At 39.8% G+C, this 26522-nt stretch overlaps 2 protein-coding genes across 4 annotated transcripts in view; one reads left to right on the top strand and one right to left on the bottom strand.

The window, feature by feature from the left end:
- SH3YL1 (SH3 and SYLF domain containing 1) overlaps positions 1 to 5934 on the bottom strand; it is a 45289-nt gene extending 39355 nt beyond the window's left edge. For both annotated transcript variants that reach the window (XM_058802113.1, XM_058802114.1), the window contains exon 1: positions 5806 to 5934. In XM_058802113.1, coding sequence (XP_058658096.1) covers position 5806 — 1 coding nt within the window. In that variant the 5' untranslated portion in view covers positions 5807 to 5934. The remainder of the gene's footprint in view (positions 1 to 5805) is intronic.
- Positions 5935 to 6066: 132 nt separating this feature from the next.
- Positions 6067 to 26000, top strand: ACP1 (acid phosphatase 1). Of its 2 annotated transcripts, none has more exons than XM_058801141.1 (6): positions 6067 to 6199; positions 16790 to 16863; positions 16966 to 17079; positions 21583 to 21644; positions 23886 to 23991; positions 24899 to 26000. In XM_058801141.1, the coding sequence occupies exons 1-6, from the start codon at positions 6157 to 6159 to the stop codon at positions 24974 to 24976; spliced, it is 477 nt and encodes a 158-aa protein (XP_058657124.1). In that variant the 5' UTR covers positions 6067 to 6156; the 3' UTR covers positions 24977 to 26000. The 2 variants fall into 2 exon arrangements, with proteins under 2 accessions (XP_058657124.1, XP_058657126.1); XM_058801143.1 differs by lacking the exon at positions 16966 to 17079 and adding an exon at positions 17135 to 17248 and having other exon boundaries at positions 6139 to 6199.
- The last annotated feature ends 522 nt before the right edge of the window (positions 26001 to 26522 follow it).

The raw sequence follows: 26522 nt of genomic DNA, 5'->3' as shown, positions 1-26522 counted from the left end.
AAAGTGCTTAAAAATAAAGCTGAAAATGAAAAAAAAACCAAACCCACTCTTACCCATGTTAAAACCAGCTTGTTTTTCCTTGTTTTACCTGCAATAACCTGCTAAAGTTAGCTGCTGACGACAGCCTGTGCCCAGGAAAAACCTCATGAGCATACTGAAGTTACAACCAAATTCAGCCTCCAAGAACTCAAATATGCAAAAGGAATGACACATAACAGAAGACAGCTCCTTCTCTAAGAGGAAAACAGCCCAACAAGTCTATATTTCAGAGGAGAATCTCACAGACATTTGTATTAATATAGAAAGCTGACATATTTACAGTATTTTGAAGAACTTTTTGATGGAGAACATTATAATTAGAAATTATAATAATATTTGTGTTTATGTTTCCACAATTATGTTTCCACAATTACATTTCCACAATTACATATATTTATACATTAAAACCACAGCAATTTGTGTGGAGGGAGGAATAACAAGTGCCATTAATACTTCCAAAAACCTTTACGTAAACTTGCATTACATCTGTATGGTTACTGCAAGACAGCTAAGACAATTAGAAGTAACACAGGCATCTATGTTTGGACTTTGGCATGCAAATACACACTCTGAAATAAACCCAAATTACAAAGAATCATAAGTCTTTACTGGGAAAAGAACCATTTCAAACACAGGAGGCCTTTCATTGATAGAAATGAAGTAATGGAGATAGATGAGAAGATTTCTTCCCTTGTTCTCATCTCTACAAGTCTGTAGGTTTGAGTTTTGGGGGTTTTGTGTGTGTGTGTTTTCTTAGGGGTTTTAAAAATATAATAAGTTACGGAAATTAAAACACTTCTGTTGTAACTCTAAACCTGGAGAGGCAAGCTGCCTCACCCCAACTTGGATGTGCATTATGTCTACCATTAGCTAGTACTCCAAGATGAGTAATTCTTCACAGAGAATCACTGAATGGTTTCTGTTGGAAGGGACCTGAAAGATCATGCAGTTCCAGCCCCCTGGAATGGGCAGGGATACTTTCTGCTAGACCAGGCTGCTCAAAGTCCCACCCAATGTGGCCATGAGCACTTCCACAGACGAGGCATCCACAGCTCCTCTGGGCAACCTGTTCCCAGTGCCTCACCACCCTCACAGAAAAGAATGCATTCCTGACATCCAATCTGATTATTCCCTCTTTTACTTTAAAATTGCTACCCCTTGTTCTGTCACTATCTGTCTGTGTAAAAAGTCACCTTTTAGGCATCACCTCTCTCCCTGGAGTTGTCTCTTCTCCATGCTGAACAAACCCAGCTTTCTCAGCCTGTCTCTATAGGAGAGAGACTTCATCACTTTGATCATCTCTGTTGCCTTCCTCTGAATTTTCTCCAACAGGTCCACATTTGCCTTGTGCTAAGAACTCCAAAGCTGGAAGCAGCACTCCAGGTGGGGTCTCACGAGAGCAGAGTGGAGGGGAAGAATCCTGTCCCTTGCCCTGCTGCTCAAGCTACTTTGGATGTAGCCCAGGGTGCAGTTGGGTTTTCTGAACTGCAGAGGCACATTGCCACATTGCCAACTCATGTCCAACATTGCCAACTCATGTCCAGCATTTGTCTGCCAGAACCTCCAAGTCCTTCTCAGCAGTGCTGCCCTCAATGAGTTCCTCTCCCAGTCTCTATTTGTATCTGGGATTGCCCTGACCCAGGCGCAGCACCCTGTACTTGGACTTGCTGAACTTCATGAGGTTCTCATGGCAGCACTTCTCCAGCTTGTCGAGGTCCCTGTCGATGGCATCCCATCCTTCTGCTGTATCAATGGCACTGCTCAGCTCCATGTCACTTGCTGAGGATAAACACTGAATGTAGCTTTAAGGCTTTCTGCTATTACTTTTTTAAAGGAGTAATTAAACTTCATGGTCAAGTTTTTAGGCTGTTGTCCTCTAAGCACAGGTATTTTGTAAATTCAGGCTTACAGAGATATAAATTGAGATGTTAGCTGATGACTTTTTGGAAAGCAAAGCAAAACTTATTTGAAATGCCATAATTATATAAAATAATGCATCTAAAATAAGTTTAGGCTTTGCATAGGCTATCTGATACAAATTATACGGTATGAAATGTGATAAAATTAATACTCCTTGTTAGCTGTATCAGTGTGACTATTGTCATGTATGGTGTCCAAATGCATAAAAGATTTTTGGTCAGCTCTAGTGTTTACAAGTTGCCTTTTCAAATCTTGCAACCAATTATGTATGCACTTCTAGATAATGAGAACTCAATATTTTTCACATGAAATATTCATTTTGTTAATGGTAAAATAATACTACAACACATAAAAAACCATGCCCCATTTCATCGTAGCATAACTTTTATAACTTTACTCCACTGAGAGGGAAGAACTAATTCAAACATTAAGTTGATCACTTTGTAACTTTATGTGGTATCAGACCGTAGTCCCACGTTGAATTAACTATTTCCTTTAGAAAATTCAAGGAAAAAAAGCCCTGTAACACAGTCTCCTGCATTATCAAAAGCATTTCATGAGTTGGGTTCTGAACTGTTTTCATACAGAAGTCAGCTTTGAGAAAATTCTAATTAGAGATGCAGAATTTCCTCATCTCCTATTCTGATGAAAGCTGGAACACATGAAGGTAAAATGTGAGTGACAAAGCTGAAAAATATACTTTAAACAAAAATGTGTTTCCCTTGAAGATGTGAGATGTTTTAGCTAGGTGATGTTCCTTATTTCTAAGGAACTGTGGCATGTGAAGACAGTTGATACCTGCTAGAGGCACAGAGGATTTGTTCCAAAATGCACATTAGACATCAGATGCACAGGAGGCAGAGTAGTGGAATACCTGTGGCTAAAAGTCTTCAAAAATTCTTATAACTTTCAGCAATTGCAAGAATACTAAAATCCCAAGCTCACAGTTCTACAACCAAGTTGTAGCCTTTGCACTATAAGAAAGGACAAACACAAGTGGCAAGAGGAAGAAATCACTCCATTGTGCAAAAGGAATCATAAAACATCATTTTCAAGAATACAGAGATGACAGACATGTGCTCTAAATCATGCACAAAAAGAAGAGTTGTGCTGGGGGTTGTCTGAGGCTCACCTGTGAACTCTAGCAAGAATTTGTACTATAAGAATTGCAGGCTTTGGCTCAAAACAAGCCACCACACCCATCCATCCTACACCCATGCCCCAGGATGCTGTCCACTCGAAACCCTTCTAGCAAGTCTTTCGTGTACACTTATTATAATACGTTGGATGTGTAAACAATTGGCACCAAAGAGGTCCTACCCAACAAGTAAGATAAGAAGCACAACTGAAGCTAAGTCAGAGCTCCAAATTCAGTTCTACCTGTCCCATGTTATCTTCACACAGGAGTTGGTACGATATGTGAAATTCAGACAGTGGGGTAAGGGGAATATCCCAAAGGGAATCTTAATTTTGACTTGTTAACTGTATTTTAATAATAAAGAATAAACTTCAAGGCAACCCAAGCAGATTAACATTATTACCCCTTGCACATGAAAGCTTTAACTAAAACAAGGCTATTTTTATACAGAAATCCTAAAAAGCATCTAGTTTATCTTCTCACAAGGCCAGAAGTACAGAGAGAATAAAAAGTAAGATGAAACCCAGATGTACAGTACACAATAACCTTCTATGCTACCATGAAAAAATATTAACTACCTAAATAAAATATAGACTTTGCTTATTTCCCAACGAATACTTAACTTTTCTGTCAAGAAAACTATCACCATCATTCTGATTCTCTCATTTCCACACTTCATAGATGTCCCAATTCACTGTGTGCATGAATCCAATCTAAGAAGTCACCAATTCCCACAACTAATTAATTCCTACAATTAATCACACAAGAAACATTTCTTCAAGCTAAAAGGAATAAACCTTTAAGAAGTGAAGGTGCTTGCTATTTATTAATCACTAAATGGAAGAACCCTAGTTCTTTCTAAGTTCTTAAATTATCTTGTTCACAAAAGCATTTCCTCTCCACTAAGTCATACAGGTTATCCTTCATAACAGCCCTGCATTAGAGGATCTTTTACAACAATGCAATAACTGTTTCAAAAGCCCCCAAAATATGGAGAGCTTATTACACCAGAAAGAGAAATTCTTAATGGAGAGAAACCATGACACAATGGACAACAGTGAATTGTGTCACAGTCCATTTCAAAGGTATGAAGTTGCCATTAGCTGAAGAAGGCAAAACTGCGTCTCTCTTCCATTGCTGAGGGCTGAAAATGACAGAATCATTTAGGTTGGAAAACACCTCTGAGACCATCAAGTCCAACCTCAGACCAACCACCACTTTGTCAGCTAGACCACAGCCGTGTCACGTCCAGTTTCTCCTTGAACACCTTCAGGGATGGTGACTCCACCACCTCCTTGGACAGCCTGTTCCAATGCTTGACAATCCCTTCAATTAAGACTGTGGAATAACCCTTAAGGATCCTCCCCAGTTCCCTCCCAAAGACAGGGAAACATGAAAGACTTTGTCTCAAAATTACAGCTAGGCATGTGCCTACACGTGACATACACAGCCTCAAACACGGGGTTTTATAGGAATTCCAGGATGGCCTTTCAAAGCACTCCCTTCTACACAGAGCCTCACCCTCCCACACCCACAAACACAGGAACGGGATTGGAGAGGGGGAATCCACTTGCAATGTCGACACCACAAGGGACTGCATGGGACAGAAAGCAGGACTGAAGGCATTCTGCACTGCTCACTTATATAATATAGCAGAGCCACATGTGAGAATGCCACAACTGACTCATCCTGCCCTCCTTTGCCAAGGCCATGTCTGACAGGAAAGCAGAGCCCTGGCCCCTCCTGGCTCCACCACCTCACACCCTGACCTGAGAGCTGGCCTGACAACAGCACGATGCTGCAGGCACCGGGGACATAAACCACGTTGCTGATTACCAATCACTTCCACTGCAAAGTCAAATAACTACATCATTTTAAAATCGTGGTCAGTTGTATTTACAAAAGAAGCGATGTATGCAGGACAGCATTTCAAGCTGCATAAAAGGAAATGTGCAGTTTGCTCCATTCCACAGCAGTCGTTATACAAGCTCTTCAGCGTCCATTTGCAAATCACAGATCTGGCACAAAATTAAGATTCTGGCATTTTTTATTTAACATCCAAACTGCTGCATTTTGACCAGAAAACCAGCCAAGCAAGTCTTTAAAAAGCAGCAGAGGAATCCAGTCCTGGCCACACCCTGCCGTGGTGGGGCTGCGTCTGCTGGTGTTACAAAACCCAGCCAGGTACACAGATCAAGCGTACAAGATAGCCCAGCAGAAAAAATAAAAATAAATACGTACAAAATTTTTTAAAAATACATAGTAAAAGAATATGAATAAAATATATGTGCACATATATCTTACAATACATAGTAGGTATATATAACCTATCTATATTATACATAGATACGGAATAAAACTAATTAAACTAAAACCAGACACTCGAGCTGCCCTGGAAAGCGAAGCGCCCCTGCGCTCAATTTCACCAGACGCCTGCCGAGGCGACAGCCGCATTCGACGCTTCTTAGAGTTTTAGGCGGAGGACGCAGCACATGCTGCGACCCCGGGCGAGAAGGGGCCGCGATGTTGCAGCGCAGCCCTGCCCGCGCTGTCCGAGCGCGTTCGCTCCGCCCGCGGCTGCGGGGGCGGCCCCGTGCCCGCCGCGGCCGCTCCGCTGAGGAGCCCCCCGGGATCCTCATCACTCCTGCCCTCCTGAGGAGCCCACCGGGCCCGCGGGATCCTCGCTCCTGCCCCCGCGGGATACTCACTCCTGCCCGGGCCGGGGCTCCTCCGCTCCCTCTCCTCCTGCCGCCGCTGCCGCCGCAGCCTCACTGGGCGGCGCCAAGGCGGCCCCGCCGAGCCGCGCACCTGCCGCAGGTGAGGCGGGCGGGGCAGGGGCGATTGCGGAGTGCCCGCTCCCCGTCCCGGCAGCGGCTTCTCGGCGGCACCGGCACTGCTTGGTCCCGTCCCGTCCCTCCCTTCCCGGTGTCCCGGGCACGTTCCATACTTGCCTCCTTTTTTTCCCCTCAAAACAGGCAAGTCCCGCAGCCGCCTATAACTGCCGGTGCCGTAAAGCGAGGCGCGGGCGGCGCGACAGCCGCGAGGTCCTCTGAGCGAAGATGGCGGCGGGCGAGTCGAAGTCGGTGCTGTTCGTGTGCCTGGGTGAGCGGGGCAGGGACGGCCGCTCCCGCTCCGCGCCCGCCGCCCCTCGGCCCGGGGCACCCGCGGCGTGGGGAGGGAGCGCGGTGGGGCGAGGGCCGCGGCCCGGGGAAGTGCGGCCCCCGCCGTCGGACGGCTCCGCGGGTTTGCAGTGTCGGGAGGGCCGGAGTAGTCGCCGGGAGGGAAGGGAGAGAGAAGGCGGAATACACCCGCGCCCTTTCTGTGATAGGAACCACGAGGAAGGGCTGAGCGCTGAGGGCGGCGGAGCACCGGAACAGGTTGCCCGGGGCTCGTGGAGTCCCCCTCTCTGGAGACGTTCCAAGCGCCCCTGGACGGGTTCCTGTGTAAGGTGCTCTAGGCCACCCTGCCTCGACAGGGGCACTGGACCAGATAATGCCCACAGGTCCTTTCCAACCCTGATAGTTCTGTGATTCTGGCAGGTCAGTAGGAAGTCTTGAAGTGAAATGCAGTGTTGACAGACGCGAAGCTTGTGTGTGGGAAAGCACAACACCTAAATAAGCGTAAACCAGCTCTGACCTAAGGCTGCTGCTTGGGGCAGCACGGAGAGGTGGCTTTGAACTGCTTCCTGAGATGGGTTCTGCAGCACTTGGCTTCGGGAACAGCGGCATGGGAACGGGGAACCTGCCCCTAGGCCTGCTCCTGCAAGCACCTGATGGGGGAAAGGGAGAGAAAACCACAACAAGAACCACTGAAGTTCATGTAAGAGCTGCTGTAAAAAGAGGGAAAGAAGGGTAGGAGGACTTAAAGTAAAAAAAAGAACTTGGTGGAGGCTGATCTGTTATGATCTAACAGTGAAATTCTTGATCTTGTATGAGAATGAGTGAAAAGAATAAGACTTTTTTGAAAGGCTACCAAAATGAAGAAATAGGAAACTTCCTTTTACTGATATTTTGTATGGTTAAGTTGTAAATCTTATCATGCAAAGTCCCAGGAAACAGAAGTGTAGATGGGATCAGAAATCACCTGAATGCTTTTCTGGAGTTTAGGACAATTAATTACTCGTAAACAAGACATTCACAACCAGCAAATAGCTAACCTGACTACACAGATTACAGAGCCATTCCCCGTTTTGTACATGCCTTCTCTAAACTTCTGCTTTCTTCCGGGCATCCCAAGCTGGATGGCTCTCTGCTCTGCTCCAAGAGGGCTGTTAACATGATATTTCCTAGCCCATATAATCTTACCTCTGTGCTGTGAACCCCTGGCCGTTTGCCAGGTTTGTTGCAAAACCATTAGTTAATGTTTGGGCTTTTCCGCTATCTGCTTTGTTTGTTGTTGTAATAGGAGATGTGCAGATTAGTTGAATAGCAAAGTAAGAGTTTAGTTTTCTGAAATATGTTCTGATGTTTAACTTTGAGTAAAATGAACCCCTAATAATAATCCAGAGAAAACATCCTTTAGTAAGGGATTATCAGTTGGTGTGTGTTTAGAAGCTAGTGGTCTATACAGATGTTTTTGTATAAAAAAATCTTAATTAATAGGAATCCTCCTTCCCAAACATGATGTTCTAAGGACAGTGGTAATCACCATCCCTGTGTGCTGAAGGGTGAGCCAGTGGGGAAGCAGACTGGTCTGGCTAAACAGGGAGTCTGGCTGGAACTGAGGGAAGCACAGAGCTTTGGAAGAACGGACAGGCAACTCAGGAGGACTAAAGCATGTTGTGAAGTTATGCAGGGAGAAAAATTAGAAGGTCCAAAACCCAGCTAGAACTTAAAGTGTTTACTGCCATAAAAGACAAAAGAAAATGTTTCTATAAATACATCAGCAGCAAAAGGAGGGCTAAGTAGAATCTCCATCTTTGTTAGATGCAGGAGGAAACAGCGACAGAGGATGAGGAAAGGGCTGAGGTGTTTAATGCCTTCTTTGCCTCAGTCTTGAACACTCAGCCCAGTTAGTCTCTGTGTACCAGCTCCCTGAGCTGGAAACAGGGATGGGGAGTGGTATCACAGATTCACAGAATAGAATCACAGATTAACTAAGCTTGGAAAAGACTTCCAAGGTCATGAAGTCCAACCTTTGACCAAACCCCAATCTGTCAAATAAACCACAGCACTAAGTGCCACATCAGTTGGTTCTTGAGCACTTCAGGGACTCCCTCACCCTGCTGGGCAACTCCTTTCAATTCTTTACCCCCCTTTCAGTGAGAAATTTCCTCCTGCTGTCCAACCTGAACCTCCCCTGCTGCGGCTTGAGTCTGTTTCCTCTTCTTTATTACGGGTGGCCTGGGAACAGACCAACTCCTATCTGTCTCCAGTCTCCCTTCAGGTATTACAGAGGGCAGTAAGGTCTCCCTGAGCCTCCTTTCCTGCAGCCTAAACACCCCCAGCTCCCTCAGCTGCTTCTCACAGGACTTGTGTTCCAGACCCTTCACCAGCCTTGGTGCCCTTCTCTGGACCCACTGTAGTGAGGGGCCAGAGCTGAAGGTAAGGTTTGAGGTGTGTACTGAGTACAGGGGGACAGTCACTGGTCAATCTCTGGCCCTGCTGGCCACACTATTGCTGATACCGGCTAGGATGCATTGGCCTGCTTGGCCCCATGGGCACACTGCTGTCAGCTGGGTGTCAGCCAGCACCTCCAGGCCTTTCTTTTCTGCCAGGCTGCTTTCCAGCCATGTTTCCTGCACTGAGGGAGCTGCTGGAAGTGCTCACTGAGCCACTTTCAATCATTTACCATCAGTCCTGCTCAGCTGGGGAGGTTGTGGTAGAGTGGAGGTTGGCAAATGTGATACTCATCTACAAGAAGGTTTGAGAGAATGACCTGGGGAACTGCAGGCCTGCCAGCCTGATGTTGGTGCCAGGGAAGGTGACAGAGCAGATGATCATGAGTGCCATCATGTGGCACAGGACAACCAGGACATCAGGCCCAACCAGGATGGGCTTAGGAAAGGCTTGAATGACCTGATCTTCTATGACCAGGTGACCTGCCTTGTGGATGAGAAAAAGAGGCAGGTTGTCTACCTGGACTTGACTATAACCTTTAACACCATTTCAGCATTCTCCTGGAAAAACTGGCTACTTAGGGCTTGGATGGGTGCACTGTTTCCTGCGTAAAAAACTGGCAGTGTGGGCCCAAAGAAGTGGTGAATGGATTTACACCCAGCTGACAGCTGGTCATGAGTTCCCCAGGGCTCAGTGTTGGGATCAGTCCTGTTTAATATCTTAATCAGTACTCTGGACAAGGGGACTGAGGGCTGCTGTAGTCAGTTCACACACAACACCAGGTTGGGTGGGAGTGTTGATCTGCTGGAGAGTAGAAAGGCTCTGCAGAGTGAGCTTTACAGGCTGGGTCAAATCCAACAATACGAGGTTCAACCAGACTGAGTGCTGGTCCTGCCCCTGGATCACCCTGCAGTGCTGTGGGCTGGGGGCAGAGTGTCTGGAGAGCTGCCCCGTGGAAAAGGAGCTGGGGGTGCTCGTTCACAGCAGCTGAACATGAGCCAGAGTGTGCCCAGGTGGCCAGGAAGGCCAATGGCATCCTGGCCCAAATCAGCAACAGTGTGGGCAGCAGGAGCAGGGCAGGGATCATGCCCCTGTACTCGGCATTGGTGAGGCTGCACCTCAAGTGCTGTGTCCGGTTCTGAGCCCTTCAGTCAAGAAGGACATTGAAATGCTGGAGCGTGTCCAGAGGAGAGCAGCAAAGCTGGTGAAGGGTCTGGAGCACAAGTCTTGAAGGGCAGCTATGGGAGTTGGGATTGGTAGTCTTGAGAGAAGCAGGTTTAGGAGAGACCTTACCACTCTCTACAATACCTGAAATAAGTTAACAAAGACAAGAGGAGAGGAAATGGCCCTAAGTTGTACCAGGGAAGGTTTAAATTGGGTATTAGGAAAAATCTCATCACAACGGGGTTGTCAGGCATTGGAAGGGGCTGCCCAGGGCAATAGTTGAGGCTGCATGGGTATTTAAGGGACACATAGACATGGTGCTTAAGGACATGAGTTATTGGGTGACTTGGCAGTGCTGGGTTAACAGTCACATGTGATCTTCAGGGTCTTTTCCAAACTATACTAATCTATGATTTTGTGAAACAGTTCATACATGTGGCTGTGTAAACCCACAGTGGTGATTTGCACTGTAACAAGGTTCCAATTCAGGAGCTCTTTTTAGTGTAACATAATAGTTATTATTAATTAATTATTAGGCCTGAGGAAAGGGTGCACAAGTACCAATCAGTACCAACGTTAATAGGATGGATTGTCTTAATCAAATGTTGTAAATAGCTTTGACATTTCCTCTTCTGTGTTACTGGGTTATGAAAAAAAACCTTAGTGATATGCAGTGTGAAAGGCTAATTGACATGATAAGCACTTTTTTTTTTCCCAGTGAGATACACTCTTCTCAGTTAAATTTTGTAGGCAACTTGTTTCTTGTTCCTGCTTTAAGATTGCTTAATTTTTTTTTGTTATTTTTCAAGGGTGATACTTTTTCCTCTTAAATTTTACTAGGAATAATAGCTGAGATTATTGCTGAAAAGAGTACTAAACAGATTTCTAGAACTGCATTTAACTGTAGTGTTGGTTAATGCAGTCCATTAGTTTTAAAGTTTGCCACATCTAGTGAGAGTGGATTCCAGAAAGGATACTTCTTCATGAAAAACTACATTTTCGTTCTACGATGTTTTGAAAGAAACCTATTATATAAATATGTATTCTTTGTTTGTAATGAAATAAGCAGATATCATTACACAACAAAATACAATCTAGTTAATGTGCATAACTACATTAATGATAAGGGTTCCTCATCACTGAGAAATAATTGAAATACCCAGCAACATATGTAATTACAGCATATGAAAAGGTACCAGAAGATATTTTTTTCATTTAAGCAAAGAAAGAATTAAAAGTGGAGGTGAATCAAGATGCAGTTTGCTCATTTTACACTTACATAGCTCATGTAATTGATAGCTGAGCTCCAGAAATGGGCTTAATTTGATGCTGTGTTATATAAGTCTGCCTCTTTCTCTCTGATGATTTCTCCACAATAGCACAACAAGCTGAGTGGGCATCTTAGACCAGGCACTGGCTTTCTGGTCTCCTCCAGACATGGAGGAGCAGTTGTAAGATGGGTGTACTGTTGAGTAAAAGTGGGTTTGGTTACATCTTCAGATGATTAATGCTTGTTGTGAATCACTGAGTGTGACTGTTGTCCCTGGGCATCTAGACTGCATCAAATCATTTTTGAAATGGCAGCTAACTTAGTGGCTATGAGGACGTTAGATGACAGTCACAGAGAGATTTGAGTTTCCTGGTTCAGGTGTCACAATTCATTGTATGCCTTTAGATACAGCCAAGTACTAGGTTGCGTGGGACAAAATGCTGTTTATAGCTGCAGAATGGAAAAGCATTAGGTTGGGTAAGACATTGAAGAAGTCATGAAAAACAGTTGCTGTAATGAAGATTCTTTGCAGGTTGACAAAAAGAAATGTCTTTTTAAACCAAGAGAATGTTAGACAAATGTAAGGAAAATGACCTTTCTTCTATGTGGTATTTGTAATACAGCTGTAAGAATACAGTGTCTTATTCAATCTGTGTTTCCTAATGATGCAGAAGTGTTAAAAAGTTGAAAGCACGGTTGTAAAAGTAGTCCTGGAATTGAAAAACAGGGTGTATGCTTAAAATGTGTTAGGAGTCTGATTGTTATAACTCGGTGCTTATGTGTTGAAAACTTGTGTTTTCCTGATGACTCTTCAGCTTTATTAGAAAAGCAGCAGTTGAATAATTCAGGATAAATATTCTCTCTGCAAGGAAAGTTTTTAGAGACACACACACATACATGCACATGAATGCAGAAACCAGGGAATCTGAACTGAAATCTGTGCCTTGAATGGTTCCTCACAAAAGTAATTGAATGCTGAGTGTGACAAGATGGAAAGAACTAGGACTTGTGATGAAGTTCTGACAGGATAAAGTGACCAGTCAGTTTTAAACACTTGTGAAGGGGACCTGATGAGTGGTGCAAATGATGGGAAGCATTCTTCCAGTCACTTTGGTTAAGTGACCATTCATGGAAACATAAGTAGAACAAAAATCAGGTTTTTGCATGTGAGAGGATGAAAAGTAATAAAACTTTTGTTACTAACAGCAGACAGCAAAAGGAAGGAACAAGAGAAAACCATTTGTTTGCATTTGGGGAAGCTCTGAAACAAGTAGGGAGCTGAATAAGGAATAATTAAGGTACAAAACCACATTAGAAACGAAGTGATTGGATCAACATGCTCAGAGATGGGCAATGGAACTGAGCATTAAATGGATTCAAGTTCTCTCTCCTGCCAGTAGAAGCAGAGCTTCCATTTCTGCCTGGGAGTGGATCAAAGATTAGTGCAGAGACAGGAGTAAGAACTGAAAAAATTAGGTGTTGGCTTAGGTCACTGTCTCTGGAAGCCTTGTGCTTAGAAAAGAATGTGAAAACATGACTTCTTAAAAGTGATTGACAGATGGTTCCAGTACTGATTTTGTGATTGAAATCTCTTGTCCTTGAATCATTGTATTTGGAGATGTTTGTGGGATTAATTTCAGTAGGTGGACTCTAGCTACCTTGGGCACAAGTTTTCTATGATTGAAAATGTCACTACAGCTCAGAGAACTTGATATGCAAAAAAATGAAGGGAGAAGGGGGAGATTTTGAGAACTTGAATACTGCTGCCTTCTGCATAAAGCCAGCATGATCAGATCAGTTGGAAATACAATAAGCAAGGGAACACTAGAGGAGGATAGGTAGTGAAGATAATGTGTAGGTAACATTTAAGGAGAAGAATGGTTCAAGTCCAAGGAGGAATTTAATTGCCCTATGATTTTTTTTGTGAAATTTCTCCGTTCTCCTAATGGAGAATGTCAGTCCGTAACTTAGGAAATACTGTATATCTGTGAGGATGCACAGCCTGGAAAGACCAATGTGGGATGTACAGCTGCATCTGAAATAGATAGAAATTAGTGAGGAAAGTGACTGGAAAACAAGAATTAAGTTTGCATATGTTAGTGGGATAAGATAGAGCTTTACATCAGCCTTGAGATGAGTGATAACAGTTGCAAGGAGTAGCATGGGTAAATTTGTTTAGATTAAAATAATATTGCAGAGTATGTGGGGAAAAGAGCTTCTTTTAAGTCAGTTCTGTGATTCTGTCTGTAGTTACCAAAAATAGATTTAAATGCTGCTTGAAGTTCCCTAACAGTGTTAATACCTCTGCTAATATCTGGAGTGTGTCATCAGGGAAGATGTGAATTTTTAAGTCACAAACTGGGTTAAGTGTTGGTTTCAAAAATGATCCAGCTGAAGTTTCTAGGTACCGCTAGAAGTGGTAGTTAATATGTTTAATCAAGGGTGATCATGGTAGTGTTCATTATGGCATTTTATATGATATCATTAAAGATTATATTTATGGCATTTATTTTAAGAAGTGATCAAGCTGTAGAAGAGTGAAAATTTGGAACAAGTTCAGTCCATGTGAGCAGAAGGCTAAACAAATGGAAAAAGCCATGAGGGATTTATTTCAAAAGTACCATTTTGACATTTTGGGAGCTAGTTAATGAATTACTAGGTCCCAGAATATTAATCATTGTTTTTTACTGATATGTTAAGTGTGGTAATGAAGGTTACCATTCATGCCCAATTGTGTGGGATCATTATATAGAGAAAAAATTTTGTTCCGAAAGAAATGGATGGCCCCCACAGCTGGTGTAATGGGAGCAGAATGTAATAGTTTGGAGAAAAGGCTTAAAGGTCACCTATTTGAAGTTACAAAGAAAGAGAGGGAATGGACAAATTCGGAGTAGGAGGCTGTAATCATAAATTTGATACTCGTCAATGAGTCAAAGGTGACTGTAGAAGTTCTCAGGTTGTTTTCAAAAACACTATGTACCTATTACAGACTTTTTTTTAATTTAAAAAACAAATGTGAACAAACTTTTCCTGTACTGTAATCTGTCGTTTTGTTTGTCAGTATTCAAGAGAAGTAAATTTAAATTAGAAGTGCAGATTTGACTTAACTGGAGTGATTAGATAAGGTCAGTTAATTTCATGAAGAGATTGAGAGCTTGGTTTGTTTAGTTTAGCACAGCTTGGCAAGGGTTCTGTATCTGTTGAAGGAAAGACAGACTCATGTTAACCAAGATCAGATGAGCAGAGACTTCCAGGAATAAATACTAAGTTGAAACTGGAAGGTCTTATGCTACCACAGGAAATTAGTATCTGGAATAGCCTTTTAAGATAGATGATGCTTTTTAAAATGGAGCTTGATGTGTTTGTAAGGGGAGTGATGCTGTACAGGCTTGCAATATCAAAGAATTGAGTTCATTGATATGAAGGTTATTTTCTGCCTTGTGCTGTATGTTACCATGTTTTGAAATTGTACTGTTTTAACTCACTCAAAAACTGAGATTATTTTTTACTTTATTACCATATTTTAAGCATTTACTTAATTAATAGTACAAACTTATTTTCTCACTTAACCACATAGGGAGCCCCAAAATTTTCCTGCTTTATTTTTCTTCCAAGACTGATTTCATTTCTGTGTGTGAAATAAACTAATTCAAACAATGGAATTAGTATGTCTTCTCCTGGAAGAAGATCTGATGACATCAGAACTCACTTAATGTTTTGGCAAGGTCAGTTTTTCAGTGGTTAGCCTGTTCCTTTTGCCATTTAGTTGATTTGATGTTCTCTAAATCTTTGAATCTTTGATAGTCCATTTGTGTTGCTTCAGATCTTCACTTCCCTCTTTGTGATTTTTTTTTAGTTGATGTGTGACAGCAGTTACTGAATGCCCAGGTCATAGCAGCTTCTTTCTAGCAGTGAAGTATCTACCTTGGTGTTTTGTTTACAAATGAGATTAAGTGCCTCATGTAAAAATTTCTTTTTGCTGGTGGAAATTTAGCTTTGTTCATTGGTGTTTTTTTTTTTCTTTTTATAGTTTGAGATTTGGAAACAATTTAATCAGTAGTAGGAGAGTGATTAATTTAAGGGTACAGAGATGGGTTTTGCCATTTCTGGTATTTTATACTTAATCTGCTCAAAAATCAGAGATGAGCAAAGTTACACATTATGTCTGATGGGAACAGAAGATTTGTGTGTGTGAGTTACTGCAATCTGCATGACAAATCAAATATTATGAGTATCCCATCTAGTTACTGAAAATTTCTGAGGATGAAAAGGTAGAAAGAACTAAAGTAATAGTTGAAAAGGCTTTTTCTTTTTGTTGAGACACTTAATTCTTTTCAAATATGAATTTCTGCATGCATTTTTAAGAGCTCTGCCCTAGATCGCTACAGTTGTAGTTACAGTTTCAGAACAAATGTACTGCAGATCCATTATTTTTAGTTTTTAATGGAACTGTAATTCATTGTTGAAATAACTTCTTTTTGAAAAGAAGGTCAGATCAAGTGGCTAGGGCAGTTGGAGTTCATTGGAAGAGAAGATTGTATATGTATTTGGTTGGCTGGTTGACAGCATTTAAGCTTTGCCATATATTAGATTTTATTCCTAATCCTCTGTATTTTGGGCAAAAAAAGTTCAGAATTTCTTTTTCCCGTGATGTTTTTAGAGCTTGTGTACTTGAATTTAATTTTTGGAGGTTAGACTTGGTTTCTGGATGCTGCTCTTCATGAGGGCTCAGTTTGAGCTGTAGTGACTTGAATTCAGTTAACAAGAGTGTTTTTACTACAGGTTGTTCAGCCATTTCACTACATTTTTACAATGGTGGTGGCTGTGTTTTGGACTTGTTCAAGAGACCAGTGGATAGTACAGAATGCTAGAATGATTTGAGTGGTAGGGGACCATCAGCTAGGTCATCTCATCTGGTTGCAGTGTCTTGCAGCAGAGATGCCTTCCAGTAGACCAGGTTGTTCAAAGCCCCATGCAGCCTGGTCTTGAACGTTTCCAGGGATGGAGCACACAGTTTCTTTAGGCAGCCTGTTCCAATGTCTCACCACCCTCACTGTAAAAAAAAAAAAAAAAATTCTTGTTTATTCTTGTTCTCAATTTCTTTTTAAACCATTGTCCCTTGTTCTATCCCTACAGCCCCCTTTATATATAGAAAGGTTGCAGTAAGATCTGATCTCCCCAGTCCTTTTCTTCAGACTGCACATCCTCAGTTCTCACTCAGAGGTGCTCAGCCCTCAGATCATCTTTGTGGCCCTCCTTTGGCTCCCACTCCAAGAGCTCCATGTCTTTCTAGTGCTGGGTGCCCCAGAACTGGATGTATCAGTCCAGGTGGGGTCTCATGAGAGCTGAGTAGAGCGACAGAATCCCCTCCTTTGACCTGCTGGCCATGCTGCTTGTGGTACAGCCAAGGATATGATTGGCTTTCTGGGCTGCAGGTGCACTCTGCTGGCTCATATCCAGCTTGTCACCCACCGGTGTCCCCAAGTCCTCTACTGTGCTCCTCTCAATTCCATCCTGCCACAGTCTGTACTGATACTGGAGATTGCCCCAACCCAGGTGCAGGGCTCGGGGTTCTCATATACATAAATTGCATTCTGAGTAAATAAAAATCTTTAATCTGATCTGGGCGGAAAAATCCACACAATGACTGGTTTTTTTTTCAATAGTCTGAAAATTCACTTGAATCTCTTGTTTCCATAGGAAACATCTGCCGCTCTCCAATAGCTGAAGCAGTTTTCAGAAAACTTGTGACTGATGAGAAGCTTGAAAATAAGGTAAGCTATTGCTTTCTGTTCCAAGAAATAACTGTCTCATAGCCAGTCAGAATATAAGCAGTAAGGAAAGAAACATAAAAATATGAATTTGTTTTTCTGTAGTGGAGGATAGACAGTGCAGCGACATCTACCTATGAAATAGGAAGCCCTCCTGACTATCGAGGACAGAATTGCATGAAGAAGCATGGCATTCCCATGAGTCATATTGCCAGGCAGGTACTGTACCTTAATTTTCTTTAAATCTGTCTATGTATTTGTTCTATTCTTACAGTGGAGGACAGACAGTGCTGCTGTTTCAAACTGGAACGTGGGGCGCTTCCCAGATTCAAGGGCTTTAAGCTGTCTAAGAAATCATGGCATTGAGACAGCACATAAAGCACGACAGGTAGAAGAGAGTATATTTTCTTCCTTATTCATACCTGTGCCCTAACCATTGCAATCATAGAAGTCATTTGAGCAGTGCATGGTTAAGCATCAAGTAATAAATAAATAAATACTCCGTGCAGTTTTTTAAAGGACTCCAGAGCGACTTAACTCTTCTAGTTGAACTTAATTAGTTTTTTGTTATTAAGGTTCATTGGAAGTATAACTGGAAAGCATTGAACCAGTTTCTGCATTGTAGAAAACTCCTGCCTCCAAATGTTTAGTATTCTGAGCATTTTAAAATGGTTTTTAAAACTGGACTTACTGTAGTAATCTGTGATGCATCCTTCAGCAAGGAGTTGTATATTTATTTAGCAGGTCCAAAAAGAAGTAGAATACCTCTTCATTCATCACAAAAAGCTTCTGCACTTGCATGTAGATCTTTTAAAAATATCTGAAGTGCTAAATTAGAATGAAAGCACTCAAACCCAAGACTAGTTGCCCAGTTGGTGGTAACTTCAGAGGAAAACATACCCTTGAAGCATTCTTAAGTCAAAGGTAGGATTGCCATTTAGTGAAATCCTCTAAGTTTTACCTGAACTTGTATCTGTTTTCATTAACAAAAGAACATGTATTTATTTCCATACTGAATTCCAGAGAGATTGGAAGTAAATGTGTCTGCATCTATTTAAATCATTCAGACACTCATATAAATGCACATAATTTACTTCAGTTAACTACTCTCTGGATATGAGAAATTCCTTTAGGGCTTGACCTTTACTTAGTTTGAGTTTACGCCACTAGTTTTTGTATTGACAAAAAGATCAAGTAGTCTTGTTATTATCTTACTTTTCTGTTCCCTTCAGAATTTTTCTGGACCCCACTGAGGTCATATTTACTTTTTTCACTTTTCAAAGACTACATGTTTAGATTTTTGACTTCCAAAAATAAATTCTCTCAATTAGCCAATTGCCCTCTGCTGACCTCTCCTGATGTTAATCTCTGTTTATATAAAACAGAATTAAGCACAGCACCATTTCAATAATTTACTATTAGAATAATCACTGCAAAAATCTGCTGTGATCTTATCCTGTTACAACATCCGGATTTACTCTTCATCAGTTCTTACAAACATCTTATTTGTCAGTGTACAAGCTAAATGGTACTGAAATTATTCAGTCAGTGTTTCAGTCATAACAGTAGTGTGACATATTTGTCTTTCTAGAAGATACCTTGAAAACTTGAGAACTGTTCTTCTAGGTATTCCTAGAGTGGTTTATGAGGAGGTAAATTAAAACAAAGGACCCAAAACGAGTTGATCCTCTGTCTTGAAGCAAATCTTTAGATCTTCCTTTGGCAGAGAAGGAATGAAAACATTTTAATGAAGACATTTGCTTATACGTTGTGGCAAACGAAGAGATTTTTCAGTCAGAAGATCTTAAAATGTTACATATACAGGGAGAGAAAATTAAAAAATGAGGCAATAGAATGAAAGACTTAAGAGGATGAAAATCATCCTGTCTAAATCATTCCAGTACACATAGTTTCTGTTGTAAAGAAAATCTTCAAATCCCGCAACTGCAGATAACTTTATTTTGCACTGATGTTAACAACATAGCTCCAAATTTGTTTTTTGTTTTCCTAAACTTCTGTCAGATGGTCTCTGCTGATTCTCAGACCTGATATGGTCTTGTGGTACTTCTGAAAAAAGAGGTACTTGACAGTGTAGAACAGGACTTTTCAGAGTGGTCAGGTTAGTACAAGTGGAAGTGTATTTGCTTCACTTTTAGAGACAAACTTTAGGATAGAATTTTGTGTGACACTTGTTTCAGAACTGATTAAGGAAGATTTAATAACAGAAGCTGCAGAAATAGAGAGTAGGGATTTATCTTCTGTTGCCTTCAAAGTACTGTACAATAATAGTCTTCAGTCCTCTGGAAAATTGTTACCCACCCAGTGAAAGGCACCTTCTCTCATGTAATTTTTGCATATTTATGATCATGGATTGTAGCTTTTTTTTAAATTCAGTACTACAAGAATGTTTTATGTAAAAGAGAATATTAAATTGGTCGTGTCTTACCATCATGTACAGTGATATTCTAAGTTAAAAGTGAAATATAAAAACAAATTATATATTTATATATAAAATAAAGTTATCATTTTAGCTAATGGCAGGTTGCTGTATGACATTCTCTAAGCTCTTATTCTTCATGCACAAACCAGAAAGTTTGTAATAATGTTCACTTTTATTCATGCTGAGGCAAAAATTGGTTTTGGTATGACTCATACCATGCATTTGCCTTAAATATGAAATTGAGATTAGAAGAAGGTTGTATTAAATACTGTTTCGCAACTGGGTAAATTTGAGGATTACTACCTCTCTATGGGTTTCAGACAGAAAATGAGATTTCCCTTCTGTAAATAAAGTTAAATGTTTCACTAATAATTTAATAAATGTTATATGCATTTTTTAAATGTAAAGTTATTGCTATCTGCGTAGTTTCATACAAAGTTGACTATTTGAACTCTCCACTACACTTCTCAAAATGTATCTAAATTTTTACATTCTCAATTTCATCCCCCAAAGTACTAGTTTTAGTAGTTTTGAGGAGTGCCTTCAGTTCACTGGAGTTTGCCCAATTAAAGCTTTTTTATTTTTTTTTAACTGACTCTGTGTTATGGCTTAAAAGCACGAGCCAAATGTAACCTTGGTTTTACGGCTGCATTTGCAACGTTATTAGTGCTGGTCATAGGGTAATAACTGCCACACTGTCAAGTGTTCCTAGTTTACTTTTCCATTTGTCCATACAACAAAGAAATCAGTGCCCTCTTATTTTCACAGGGGCAGGTGTTCAGCTATGTAGAGCAATGAGAAGCAGCCTGTAGAAATCCTGATTAGATTTGCCAGGAAAACAGAGCTATTTCCACTGCAAAAATATTTTCATAGGTCAGAGGCACTGCATGAATACAGCAAATATTTTTACAGTGAAAATAAACAAGTCTGCATTAGTTTTCATCATTAACCCTTTCTTTTCATGTTCATTCCTGACCTTTCATCTTCAGTTCTCTTTGTGTGTGTTGTTTCATTTATGGCTTTATTCTGATGATAACTTCTGTCTTTTCTTGCTCCCTGTTATGGGAGCTTAATCAGTATCTATTTGCTGTTTGCACAAAAAAAAGAAGTAGCTGTTTTTCCATCTAAACTTTTTTTTTTTAATACATAAATATTTTTTACAAGTTAAAACTCTGACTTATGGGATACTGTGTTTTGCCTTTTGGCTGTTTCCTTGCTTACTCACTTCTCTAGCCCTTCTTTGTAGGGATGCCTGCCAGAAAACCTGTTCTGAACAACCTTCCCAAGTTTCTTGGTTGTGATGCTTCACACAGGACTATATATGAAAAACAGTCTTAAAGTGAACTCTAATATTAAAAATTTTATTACATTTTTTCATCCTCATTATGGACACCTGGTTCAGATATCTTATGCCAGCACTGGGGCCATGGTCTGGGAAGATTTTACCCTAAAGTAAGGCTTAAATGTAAACTGAAATAAAATGAAAACTGGCAAACATCTCCAGCCATCCTTATAACAAGAAGATGGCATTAGTATTTAAGTCAGTGGTTTATCTGCTGTGTTTGCCTACATGAATTGAACTCAGATCTCTGAACCTAATTGATACTTATGTTTAGGAGTCAATAAATTACAAGAAAGAAAAAGAACAGATAACGTGATGGTAAAAGGTACAATAGATCCCAGATTTTTCACCTCATACTACAAATTTTGTGAATTTACATGGTCTAAAATACTGTGGACGCATTTGCTTTTAAGAGATTGTAACTAATGCCGTCGTACTTCAGCTTTAAGTTTCACTTGGTATATGTTCTTGTGCAGTGGCAGATTTCTAGATTGGAAGTATTGCAACTGATTCCAGGTTACCTACATTTTTGTTCTCCTATCAAGAAAGTAATTTTTCTGTTTTATTTTTAACCATATTATTGCATGATTCCCACAATTGGAAATTGCTTTAGTTTTAGTAGTTGAAAAGTACTAGAAATGTTGTTTTTAATAATATTCTAAGTTGATGCATGAAATGTAAAAGGAAAAAGAAAAGGTTGGTTAAATAACTGACTTGGGTTTGTGTTTTTGTGGAAGGTTTGCAGAAATGGATACATAATCATGGTAAAATATATTTAAAATGTTTAAGTTATTGTAAAATTGCATAAAGGCGCAGTTCTATACTTTCCACCTGTGTCTTTTTTAAATAAATCATAGCTACAGAATTTGAAAACACTTTTTTCTCCCCTTTCATTAATCAAATGCAGTTTGTAGGCTAAAGCACCTATTTTTACTTCTAGATTACTAAAGAGGATTTCCAGACCTTTGATCATATACTTTGTATGGATGAGAGCAATCTAAGGTAATGTATGAAGAAATGGAATGAATTCATATGGATTACTTGTAGTGATGTCTCATAAGTCACTTTGAACACAGATGTCACATTTTACTGCTTAGCTTATGTTGGGGTTTCTTTGTTTGGGTTTTTTTTTTTACATGTATGTGAATGATGTCCTAATGGATGGATTCTTCACTTCTAATAAGTTTATTGAGCCAGAACTCAATGGTTTATTTGTGTGATACGTGCCACTCAAGGATGAAGGAAATGGAAATTTAGTTACTTTGTGCTATATACAGCTGATGCCTGTGTAATTAAGAATGAGGACGTACTTACTGTCTTGATTGAAGTGATCAGTTTTTCTAATTGCATGGCAATTAAAAGACAAACTGGGAACTTGGAAGGATTAAATATGATGTGGGCTTTTTTTTTTTTACTTTTTTATGTAGAAAAAGAGAGGGAACTCTGAAATTAGCAAGGTTGTTAGCTTGGGGAAATCTTGTTTTATTGTTAGCTGTGCTCTAGCTGAGTGTCCTTAAGAAGATCTGGTAAAGTAGCTGCCTAGTGTAAAATTTAGGATATCACTAGCAAAATTTCTACTCAATTACATGTATAATGAGAGTTAAGGAGCTGAATTTAATAAACTACAAGTGTCAACGTGCTTGTAAAGGCTATTGTCAAGTTATTTTAAAAAGTCCCAAACCAAACCACCAGAACCAACAACAAAATCTAAATAAAGACCCTATTAGTAGCACATAAAGTCTTCTAGAGCAGCACCACTTAATTGAAATAAGTGTGATTTTGTTGAATTTTCTGGAATGTCTTGAATAAGCTCTCTTTCACAGCCTTCATGAATGAAGGGTATGTAACACTTGGCTTGATTGCAGTGTCTCAGGCAATGACGTGACAAGGCTTCCTTCTATTTTCACTTGAATTCTTAAACAGAAATTTGAATTAACAATTTATATGATATGATCTTTAGAGCAGAAGAAATATCAGAACTATAACAGGGATATTGCTTCTGCTGTGCTAAAGTTTTGCCTTTAGGTTGCACTGAGTTCAACTGTTTTGCCTAGGAATGCTTATTTGTAGCTCTAGGAGGGCAAGCTGATTCCAGGTGTTGATGGAATGCCTGTCAGAAAAGGAATATTTGGGACGTGTCTTTTCTTTAGTACCAGAGCCATCTGACCCTGTCCTCTTCATTAAGTGGTATGCCAAAAACCTTTAAGAAGATGGTCTGACATTTTTTTAATAATAGAAGGCTAGAAAATTTATTGAAAAATCTGTAAATTCAAGCAATAGGTTGATAGAGGATGTCTGATTTTTCTTCAAGCAAAACCAGTACTGTGGTCTCACTGCTATTTCTAAACTATCTGAAATTAATTTCTTAATCAGAATTAATAATTTTAATTTCTTAAAGCTGATATGGTTATGACTAAGTATTCACAAGGGATTTCTTTGCCTTTTGTTATGGTGAGTAAGTAAAATGATGATTTGGTATGGAGATGTGTAATATTGAAATAATTTAGTATGTTTTGGGAGTTCGTTGTGAAGATGATAGTACTGAGCTGCCTTTAATCTGAAGATGATGAGAGGTCCATTTTAAGTATGGATAACAAACAGATCATTTTTGGGATAAGAAATGGCCATTTTTAAGCAAAAAGAGAAAATGCCATCTCAAAACTAGAATGCTTTATCAACGTGAAGCAATGTAGAAGGAAGAGGATGTGACAGTTGGTAAAATGCTACAGGATATCAAAAGGAAAACAGGTGTAGCTCCCTGATTTACCATTTTCTGCTAACGGGATGTGGTAGGATTTCACAAGAGCTAGAGCATAGCAGTCTAAAACAGTGGCTTTGAGCAGACAGGAGAGTCTTACTCATACTTCTGGAAAAATACCTGGATAATTTCCATTTTTTTTTGTTCAGTACAAGCTAAAGGTGAGTGTTGAAAGTACTAATCATTGATTTGAGAATGAACTTGATGAACTTAAAAAGTTAAAACTGTTAAAAAGTTTTTTTTTTAAGCTATGGATAAAGTGCTTGACTGCTTATTTATGCTCTGAATTCAGTTTATGTCTTCCATACTCAATTAAAAAAGACCCCACATAACAAGAAAAACAAGAACAAGGAGCAGCATAAAGTCCGCAGGAATGATGGAGTCCAGAGACATCGTTTTCCTGTGTTGTCTAGAAATGGTCATGAACATTGATGCCAAAATTCTGAAGGAAAATTCAAGGAAAAATTTTATTTTCTCTTCTACAGAGATTTGAACAGGAAAAGCAACCAAGTTAAGGACTGCAAGGCCAAAATTGAGCTACTTGGAACTTACGATCCACAGAAACAGCTTATCATTGAAGATCCATACTATGTAAGTGTAAGAAATTCTTTGGGTGGCTTGATTAAAAATTGTGTGTGTGCAGTATAATCTTCCCAGATCCCCAGTTGGCATATGATATATTATCTGATGTTACACTAAAAGTGTAAAGTGGGGTTTTTTTGTGACTTAAGGAAACCATGTATTACTGGGATAGGAAAGGAAAATGTTACTATGCTTATAACATTTATTTAAATTAAAATAATGCAGTGCACCTGCACCTATATTTTCAGTGTTGGGTGAATCCCTGTTTGATCAGCCTTGTTACAAAGAGGATATGATCAGGAAAGTTAGAGACATAGCCATTGACACAGGTGGTCAAAAGAGCTGGATAATGCCAGCCAAAAGCAAACAATTCGACTAACATTCTTCAGTTTAGGAAACAGAAGTGGATGAAGATGCAGGAGGGTTCTATAAAATCTTGATATCATGGGGAAGGCTGAATAAGAAATTGCTATCCATGACCCAGGAAGTAGAGAATAAGGTATAGTGGTAAGCAAATGGTATTAGTGGGAAGCAGGTTCAAAACAAAAAGGGGTTTGTTTTGGGCATTTTGTTTCCACACAGTGCTTCATTAAACTGTGAAATTCAACATGAGTGGTTAGTGTGAACCTAAAAAAGGAAAAGACTTAAAAGACTCAAGAGTGAGTGGAAGAAGTACTTGAAGGAAAGTCATGCAGAACTGTTGAATACAAAGTCACAGAGTTCGTCTGTAGAAATATCTGAGCTCAAATTAGAGAGAAATATGCCAAAGCTATCACCAAGTATTTGCACAGTTTTTATTTTTTCCTAATGTCTCTTGTTTGCCATTACTGACAGCAGAAAAACCAGTCTGCAATTTGTATTTGCTCTTCAGCCACTATTGTTTTTCTTAAAGTCTTTTTCCTCTTTTCTTTTCTAGGGGAGTGAAAAGGACTTTGAAACTGTTTACGAGCAATGTCTTAGATGCTGTAAAGCATTTTTGGAGAAGTATCGTTAATGCTTCATCATATAATTTCTAAAAGAAAATAATTAGCTTCTTCTGAAATATGTAAAGTTTACTTGATTGATGTATTTAAATTGTAAAATTATGCCTCTACATTCAGTACTCAGTTTAATTTTGTATTTTAGCTGTTCTGTCATCTAATGAAAAAATATAGAAAGGTTTTAATCTGATTACATGATCAACCATTTTGTCACACATCAATGTAGTTATAAAGTATATAATTCAGTATAAATTTTTCTGTAAACTCTTCAAGTGCTTTCTCATAAGCACTGCAAAAGTAACACCTTGCTTCTTTATATGTAATGCTAACTGAACTGAGATCTTGTCCTCAGTGAGTTGATTTCAGTCAACTTTCAATGGTAGTCTGTGAGATAATAATTGATGTGTAACTTAGGTGTGTCATCCCAGTATCATTAGGCAGCCTTTGGATGGAAGCTGTTTCACATGGAGCCTGCTAGACTAAAAGGTCTGCTGCCTGATAGAACTGGCTATGTCTTCCTTTAGTCTGACACAAGCACAAGTAACACAGCATTTACTTTGAGGAGAAAACATACCTGCTTTAAAGCTGAAATGTGAAATCACATACTCTATCTCACAGTAGTAAAATAGTCAAGTCCATGCAATACAGTGGATGAGAAATTTGCTGTAATCCCAGTTCCTACGTGAGGGTCAGACAGTATTTCCAGATTTACTCAGGAGGATGTACAGCCTGTCAAAAGTGTTCTTTGAGAGTATAGTTCAGTGTAAAGACAATCCATCTGTAATAAAATTCTAAGTCAGCAGAAGGCCAGTAAAGTAGACAGTTCTGCTCTTGGACAAAATTTGAATGCTTTGTAAAAGTCTATACCTGTTTTTCTGAGTATCACCCTTCCTGTCTGCCTTAGACATGTAAATGTACTGAGATCAGTAATATAAATGATACCATGATGATTTTCCTGTTTTGAATATTCTCAGCATTGGTATGAACTAGCATTACCACATTATCTGTAAAACTGGATCTATAAAATTTGTTTTCTTATTTGGCCTTGTTTTTGTCTCTTGCTGCCTTCCAAACTTGTAGTCTATGTACTTGTCACCTGCTCAGCCTTTTGGGAGAGAGATGGATTTCAACAGAAGATTGTGTTATTCTTGGGGAGGTTGGTGGCTGGTGCCACTCTGTTTGTTGCAGACTTCAAAATGGGGATTAAGTTTCTTGGGATTTTTTCTGTAGAATAGATGTGTTTGTGTTAACGAGATTTCTGTTTTGTGCTAAAATTTCAATCAGACATAAAACTTCAGAACTTGCTTAGAAAAGGCAGATGGTAGAAGGAATACTTAAATACAGAAATCAGAATCTTTGCACATTATTGTATTATCATCAGTTTTGACTTCTAAAAATAAGCTAGGAATTGGAAGCTAATAGCTGTTTCACTTTTCAGGGGCAAAGAGTTATACACTATTTCAGATCCAATTAAGTACTGCCTCTGGAAAAATACTTTTTATTTGTTTATTAATGTTTTGACAAAGTAAATAGGTGAAAATGATGGGCAGTTAGGAACAA

This window comes from Ammospiza caudacuta, chromosome 3 (genome assembly GCF_027887145.1).
Source record: "Ammospiza caudacuta isolate bAmmCau1 chromosome 3, bAmmCau1.pri, whole genome shotgun sequence".
NCBI classification, from domain to species: domain Eukaryota; kingdom Metazoa; phylum Chordata; class Aves; order Passeriformes; family Passerellidae; genus Ammospiza; species Ammospiza caudacuta.
The sequence above is the reverse complement of the archived record's forward strand: the minus strand, read 5'-3'. Positions and strand labels throughout refer to the sequence as shown.

Excerpts from the sequence above, each read along its gene's own strand:
- ACP1 (XM_058801141.1), top strand. The coding sequence starts at position 6,157 with ATGGCGGCGGGCGAGTCGAAGTCGGTGCTGTTCGTGTGCCTGG. Across the intron at positions 17,080-21,582 it reads TGAGTCATATTGCCAGGCAG|ATTACTAAAGAGGATTTCCA; the intron begins GTACTGTACCTT and ends TTTTACTTCTAG. Across the intron at positions 23,992-24,898 it reads TCATTGAAGATCCATACTAT|GGGAGTGAAAAGGACTTTGA; the intron begins GTAAGTGTAAGA and ends TTTCTTTTCTAG.